Source organism: Castanea sativa, chromosome 8 (assembly GCF_040712315.1).
Source record: "Castanea sativa cultivar Marrone di Chiusa Pesio chromosome 8, ASM4071231v1".
Taxonomy (NCBI): domain Eukaryota; kingdom Viridiplantae; phylum Streptophyta; class Magnoliopsida; order Fagales; family Fagaceae; genus Castanea; species Castanea sativa.
Genome location: NC_134020.1, coordinates 4,747,897 through 4,755,991, shown reverse-complemented (window position 1 = coordinate 4,755,991; position 8,095 = coordinate 4,747,897). Strand labels below are relative to the sequence as shown.

The 8,095-nt window shown below is 34.0% G+C and overlaps 1 protein-coding gene across 2 annotated transcripts; it reads left to right on the top strand.

Annotated features, from left to right (window-relative positions):
• Positions 1-279: 279 nt before the first annotated feature.
• LOC142607783 (thioredoxin F-type, chloroplastic-like) lies at positions 280-6,694 on the top strand. Of its 2 annotated transcripts, none has more exons than XM_075779412.1 (3): positions 280-682; positions 6,147-6,246; positions 6,368-6,694. In XM_075779412.1, exons 1-3 carry the CDS (start codon positions 390-392, stop codon positions 6,500-6,502), a joined length of 528 nt encoding a protein of 175 aa, XP_075635527.1. In that variant the 5' UTR covers positions 280-389; the 3' UTR covers positions 6,503-6,694. The 2 variants fall into 2 exon arrangements, with proteins under 2 accessions (XP_075635527.1, XP_075635526.1); XM_075779411.1 differs by having other exon boundaries at positions 312-682; positions 6,365-6,694.
• Positions 6,695-8,095: the final 1,401 nt, after the last annotated feature.

Sequence of the window (8,095 nt, the reverse complement as noted above, 5' to 3'; positions counted from 1 at the left end):
ATAATAATAATAATAAAACAAGGGTATTTATGTCATTCAGAGCCTATTTGGATTGAAAAGAGAAGGAATGTAAATTGAAGTGAAATAAAGTAAAATTGATTGAAAATAAACTAAGTTTTGGTCATCTCTACTTTATTCTCTCTCTTTCCATTCAATTGGACATATATTTATTTCTTGAAATAATATTTTTTAAGTGACAAAAAAATAGAAAAAAAAAAAAAAACCATCAAATTTCACAATCCAACGGTTGCAAAAGGTCGAATCCGTCCTTGTATCCATGCCCTCGCTTATTTTCTTAGCCAAAAGAAAAAAAAAAAAATAAAAAAAAAAGGTAACACCCCACTGAACACTGCGCAATTCTCCACCACTCTCTCTCTCTAACTCTCAAAATGGCTCTGAACCTCTCTCTCTCAGCTCCACCTATTCGGTCCCCGCAACAACCTCTTCTCCGCTACTCCGCGAAGCACACGATCGTGATTTCCTCCGACAGACTCTCAAACCCAAAGGGCACCGTGAGTAGGAGCAGCAGCAGAGGAGTGGTGACGAGAGTGAGGTCGAGCTTGGACACTGTGGGACCCACAGTGAAAGTGGGACAAGTTACCGAGGTCGACAAGAACACCTTCTGGCCCCTCGTTAAGGCCGCCGACGACAAGACCGTTGTCCTCGATATGTACACCCAATGGTATATTATTATTCTTCACATACCTGTTCTCCATTTTTGTGTTTTTTTAAAAAAAAAAAAAAAACAAATGAGTCAGTGGTGTGATCACATATTAATTCTCATATGTGCTTATTATTAAAATTAAAATTAATATTTTTATTATCTATTGTTATTAACTTATGGCCAACGGCTGTAAAATATTTTGTGAAAATTTGTGCATGCAATTATTAATTTCAATTTGTTTCATAGTGGTTTCTAAAAAAAAAATTGTTTCATAGTGACATATTTAGTGGGAATAAGTTGAGTAGAATTATAATTATAACATTTTTAAGAAAAAAAGTGTTTACTTTATATTTTTGTTGTTATTTCTTTAAAAATTTAGTTGGGTATAAGTCAGGAGGCTCAAAACAATCCACTGCATGCAAAAATTAATAAAAATAATCCACTGCATGCAAAATTAATAAAAATATGGATTTAAAGTTGAAGTGGCTTGACTCTCTAAAAAATTGAGTCGAATTACAATAATAATAAAAACTCTACCTCTTGTACACCCTTAATCCGACCCCTTTTTTATGCTTAAAAGTAACAACATAAATAAGTCAAATAATTTATGTCAAACTGCCCCTGGCGTTAGTATTATTTATTTTTTATTTTTTTCTGAATAAATACTATATTGATTGTCATCGGAGAGTTAGTATGTTAATTGGATTGAAGAAGAAAAAGAAATAATTTTTTTTTTCTTTTAAAGTTTTTTTAGTTTGGGTGAAAGGAATGAAAAGGAAAAAATGTGAATGAGCATGTTTGGACTACACTCTAAATTTTACGACTTATCACATATTTAAAAATTATTTTGCTACAGTGTTTTTTGTCTTCTATTTTTAGTTTTCAGTAATAAGCGGTATCTAAACAGACCCTAAGTTATACTATGCGAATAAAGGGTCTGGCTCAGTCACTGCCTATTAATAGGACTTTTATTTTTGAGGGGTATTAATAGGACTTAAGTGCACCCCAAAAAAAAAAAAAAAAAAAAACACGAATTAAGGAACAAAATAAATATTCTTATTGATAATATTAAAGAATATCTATTTTGTATATGTACTCTTTAATATTATCAATAAGAATATTTGTTCCCCTCGATTCATGGTTGTTTTGTAAGTGTGATTTTCAGTTGATTTTGATGTTTTAAAGTTAGTTTGGGAGTTTCTGAAATTGAGTTTATTATGAGTTTCTATATGGTTGCTGAAAAGACTGAAAACCAAAGGGAAGGGAAAGGTAAAGACGAATTTTTCTTCTTAAGATGGAAATATTAATGGGTTTTTTTTTTTTTTTTGGATTAATTTCTTAGAAAAGGAAAAAGCTAAAGTTACCACCAATTTTCTAAAGGTAATGAATGCCAGTGTGTGGGGTCTACTTGCTTGTGAGAGGCTGGTCTTATACGTCTGGCGCATGAGATACCAGCTCATGCCAGTGATACCATTTTAACAACATAATAAATAAATGTTTGAATTGTTTTGTTGTGTTTGGTGACACATACACATCAATTTATATGGTTTATGTAGTAATGTTTGTAGTATACAAGAAAATTAGAGAGAAATGGGAAGCAAAATAAGGGGTGTATTTGCATGTATTGTTAGAATGCATTTTTTTTTGCTAAGATTTTATCCAGGAATTAAGTGACCTATTTGAAACTTCGATTTATTTGGATTTGAATTTGATTTTTACTCTGAATGTTTGTCTGGATTTTGATCTTCAGCTTCAGTTTTTGGGTGTCTTGGTGTTGGGTAGAAAAGGGTTTGGGATTATAACTTCGGATAGAATAGAATGATAGCAAAGAATACACATGGCCAACTCTGACTAGTTTGTTCTGGATCGATAGATGACTCAAAATTTTGAAACTAAAAGGCTTGGTTGTTGTTGTTGTTGTGGATTTAGGTGTTTGGATTTAGATTTATGTTGTAGACGGAGAAGCTAGTGTATTACTCCATGTACTCAATTATAGAATTCGGTTGGAGCAAAGATAAAGTTATTGTCACATTTAGGGATCAAATGTTGGAAGTTAGATTAATTGGCATACTTGAAGATCAGTAGAGGTGGACAGTATCAAAAGGGAATTCTGGATTTCATTCATGATTTTTTCATGTAATCTAAACTCAATCGCGTATCCATTAGGTTACTTCAAACTAAGTTTACCTAATTCCCTTTTGGACCTGAACTGCCTTTGGACCTGAATATGTTGCGTGTGAATTGTAATGTTCAATCTATGCTGCTTAGTTTTTTCTGCTGGGAAATTATACTAGTTCTTGATATTGCTTAAAGATTTGAGGTGCTCTCAAACTTTATCATTTTTTTTTCTCTATATGCTATGAACCTTACCATGAAGTTTTTTACTATCAAACGGCCTCTTTAGAGGGTAATGATAGTGGTTGATTTTCCCCCTTTATCACGTCAGCTGAAGCTCTATATAATTGTCCACCCTTTCCAAACGTAATTTGTATGTTACGTATGGTCATGCCTAAGGACATATAGGTTGCGTTTGGGAAGCGCATTTTGTGCTTCCCATGTCTGCGTCTGGCTGATTCCTTTTTTTTTTTTTTAGTCCAGCGCCTCTTGCACTATTTATGGCCTCTTGCACTATTCATGAGACATGAACAGTGCTATCAGGCATATGCACAGTACTTTCAAGCATGAACAGTAATTTATTATTATTATTATTATTATTTTTTATTGTTTTCAGTTTTCAGCAAAATAAGTGGTATCCAAACGCACACATAGTTTGAAGAAGATTCTTCTTTTTGATCAATCAAAAATTTATTTTCTTAAAAGAATAACAAATGCTCATGACACATGTAACATCACAATTTTCAATTTTCCTCTTAGAATTTTATAAGGATTGAATTGTAAAAGTTTCTTCAACCTAAAAAAATGGTTGTCTGCTTATATTATGATTTTTTCTTATCTCTACTTGTACCTGATAACAGAAACAAGGTAGTGTGTCCTGCTTTTCTGTTTGTTTGTGTTCTGGTGTCTGAATGTTGGAGTGCTCATCTCGCAAGAATGCCCAATAGCTCGGCCAAAGATAAGTTTGCAATCACTGTGTAATTTTATATAGATTATAGGATTTGTCATATTGTATAGCTTGGAAAGCTTAGGTTATTAGATTGTCACAATCTATGTTCTACCCCATTTTCCCTAGTTTTCAGCCTGTTTTGTGTGATTGAATTGCTTGTTAGTCTTTACAGATTGATGAAGGCTCCAGATAGCCTATATGTTTTGCACTAACTACACCGCTTTCTGCTATTTACATTGATGAGTGTTCTTTAGAAACCTTGATTATAAATCATACCTCCTGTTCCTGGTGTAATCATTACCATCTTCATAGGCTAGAACACGCTTTAGTGTTGTAATTCTCCAAAGTTAATCTGTTGAGAATCCATTGACGATCCTAAATTTTGGGACTCAGGCTTTGTTGTTGTGAAAATTTGTCTAAACTCATGCCTGATTTATGAAAGGTATAATTTGCATTTGGTTACAATCCAAGATCTCTTGGTTTTGATGATTTGATCTAAATATGAAATAGTAGATTCTATTGATGGTGGATGGCCAGCGTAAAATTTATTCACTTCAATATATATATATATATAAAAGCGAAAACCTCATGTGGGAGAGCATGAGGTCTTTCCATATGGCACTCTAATTTGCATTTAGCCTCTTTAGGCTTTTCTCATTAAATTTTTTTATTGTTATCCAAAAGATCAAGTTAACTTTTTTTTACTGTCATCTAAAGGACGGGTTGTTGTTGAAAATTAGGGCAAATCAGACCAAACTTTATGAAAAACCCAAGCCCACTTATTGTCTTACATATTATGACCTAAGCATGATCATTTCCCAAGTGTAGATGAAAGCTAACCCACTTACAAACCCTCTTTCTCCTCCCCCATGTATTGATGAAACTTGAAAGCCAAGACCTTGACTCACTTAGAAGTTCTCTTCCTCTGTACGAGCTTCCCTTCAGACTACACACACTCTTCAACTTTTTTTTTGTAAACAATGGTTTGCAGGTTGGATTAAGTGATCCGATTTGACCAAACCAACGTTTCTGTTCATTTTTCAAGTCTTAATTCAGTCCTTTTGTGTAAACTAATAGAAATGTATGGTCAAGGAAGATATACAATCACTCTAAAAAATAAAAATAAAAAGGAAATGTATAGCCTAACCTCTCTCTCTCTCTCTCTCTCTCTCTCTCTCACACACACACACACACACACATTTTGAGTGGTATAATAGAATTTCCCAAATAGAAGATAATATTCAATCTTATCAATGGGCTACACATTGGAAAGATTGTCTACTAAGATAGTGAGTGTTTCTCTTGCTGTGTTATAGAAAATGTCAAATGGTATGCGATATGGCATAGTCATCAATAGTCATATTGCATTCAACTATATTCATATTAAATTTTGAGGCGTCTGTGATGCTTTGGTACTAGGTATGAAGACCAATTTGTTAATGACTTCCTATAGCCAATTAAGGAAATTCACAAGAAGTTGGACCAAACTGTTTGGGATCCCTTCGAATACTAGTGTGTGTTTTATTTTATTTTATTTTTCACAAATGCAAGAAAGTGGTAGGTCCATCATAAGCATAAAGATGATCATAAGTTCAGATATTGACAAACAATTGAGATACTATGATCATAGATTCTAATAGCATTTGTCTCTTCTGAAAATCTTAACAATTTATAGGATTCTAGGCATAAATATTTGGCATATAATCTATGATGCAAAAATAATTTTGGTATCTCATATGATAGAAACTAGAGAGGACTACAAAAACTTTTAGTTAGATGGAAACTTTTTTTTTTTTTCCAAGTCTTCTTGTAGTATTTATTGTTTCAAATTGAGACCAATATAATTTAATTATACTTTTTATGCAAATCTTGAGACCAACATACTTTTAGTCTAAGTTTTCTCAAGCATCGCACGGGTTTCTAACTAATTATTATGAATAAATCTATTAAAGTTCATCCAAGCTAATCTGCATAGGAAACAAGGGGTCATCAGCAGCTCAAAAAGGAGCATAAGAGGTTTGTTTATACCTTCTTTAAAATTATATCAACACTGATAAACTAATCTGACATGGTATTTCCTTGAATACAGAGACGCATTACTTCTATTCTGGCTTCTAAAAAAAAATATTTTATATTGCGTGTAGTTTGTGTAAATATAAATGAGTTTAAACTGAGTACTTTTTTCTTGGTTCTGTACTCTGGATGTACATGGATCATGATGTGACCGACTGAGAGACCCAATTGAAACAAGCTTGATGGTTCTCTTCTGCACAACTACTGGAGTTATTTAACGTGTCTCAATATTGAAACCTCATTGATTATAGAGCTTTTATGTCCCTCTTGTCCAGTTCTCAATCTATAAATAAATTTTAGTAAATAACTCTCCCTTTACTTCTAACTCTATCCAAACTTCTGCAGGTGTGGTCCATGCAAGGTGATGGCTCCAAAGTTTCAGGAACTGTCTCAGAAGTATCTTGACGTTGTATTTCTAAAGCTTGATTGCAACCAAGAAAATAAGGTCTGTAGTTACCATGTACTCATGTAGTTTACAATACATTGGTTTAACCTAGAGCATACACACATCCACTTGCATAGATCCACACTCTTTCTTATGAGATATGTCTTTTTATTGCTAGCAGCCATTGGCAAAGGAGCTTGGGATAAAAGTTGTTCCTACTTTCAAGATTCTCAAGGACAGCAAGGTTGTAAAAGAAGTCACAGGGGCTAAATTTGATGATCTCGTCCTTGCAATCGAGGCTGTTAGATCTAGCTAGTAACCCATTTCTCTTCTCTTCCCGGTAAAATGTTCATAATACATTGAACTGCTTCCGCTTCAAACAATTAATTGGACTTGTATGTATTGATAATATATTTTCTTTATATTATGAAATTAGTGTTGAAAGGAGAAATGTAATCACATTCTGCTTTCAGAAAAGAGAATGGACCAAAATGGTCCTTATTTTATATTTGAAAGATGTACTAATATTAATATGCCGACGTGGACTCGATTTCTATGCCGACGTGGACCAGGTGTCCACATCAGCTACGAATGAGGTTAAAATCGAGTTCAGTGTACTCGATTTAGCATTCCAAAATCGAATCCAAAGGACTCGATTTGTTATATACCAAATTTGTTTCAAACCTTGGCTAACTAATAATATAGTTTGGTTTTTATAGTTATTTAAAAATTTGGCCCTTTCGGTTGTACATCACCCAATGTTTATAAGTACGAGTGTAGGACTAAACTGTCTATTTATCAAAGTGCGGTAGACTCACTTTATTGAGAAGTACCATTTCTAATCTTCTAACTTATTATTTTTCTCTATTTATGGTTTCTAAAGCTATGGCCACTAGATTAGAACCCATTTAGAGGAATTTTATGAAGGATTCCTTTGACGAATGTTTCAAATACTCCTTGGTGGCTTGGGAAAAAGTTTGCTTACCTTTTGAGTTGGGTGGATTAGGGATTCGGAAATTGGTGTATTTTAATTAGGCTTTATTAGGGAAATGACAATGGAGGTATGGTCACAAAGCTAGTCATCTTTGGCGGAGGGTGATTGCCATGAAATATGGGGAGGGGAAAGGGGGATGGAATACTAAAGTTTGTAGAAGGGCCCATGGGTGTGGTTTATGGCGAAGCATCAATGAAGAATGGGAGAGCTTTTCCAAGTACTTGTCTTTTGTAGTGGGTGATGGTTCTTGTATTCTTTTTTGGCATGATAAGTGGATTGGGGATACTTCTCTCAAAACTCTTTACCCTGAGTTGTTTGCATGTTCAGCCAATAAGGAAACTTGTATTTATGACGTTTTGTGTATTCTAGAGGGTGGAAATGTTAGAGTGTGGAACTTACGCTTTTTTAGAGAGTTCAATGATTAGGAGTTAGTGGCTTCTTTCTCATTTCTTCACTTGATTTAGTCTTGGATTCCTGGGGGTGTTGGAAGTGATAGTCTTTGTCGAGGCCTTAATGGTAGTGGGAAGTTTGATACTCGGTCGTTCCACCAAAAGATTCGGGAGGCTCCTACTTCCATTTTTCCCTGGAAAATCATTTGGAAAGTGAAGGTTTCTAAAAGGGTGGCCTTTTTTATGTTGTAAGGTTGAATTTATTCAATCATGTGTTGGCTTTATTCTGTGCCAAATTTGCTTGTATTTTAGCAATTAGATACCTATATTTAGGTAGGAATTATGTAAGGATTGTGTGTGAGAGAGTGTGAAAAAAACTCAAAATGTGTGCATTCAAAGGAGTTTCGCGACTGGCAAGTCGTCAAAGTAGCATACGTGTGAAGCATGAAGGGAGTCACGACAATTGGAGCACTACAAGATAAAAAGTACAATCTGGCTTAACAGTTATCTCACGACTCAGACTCGC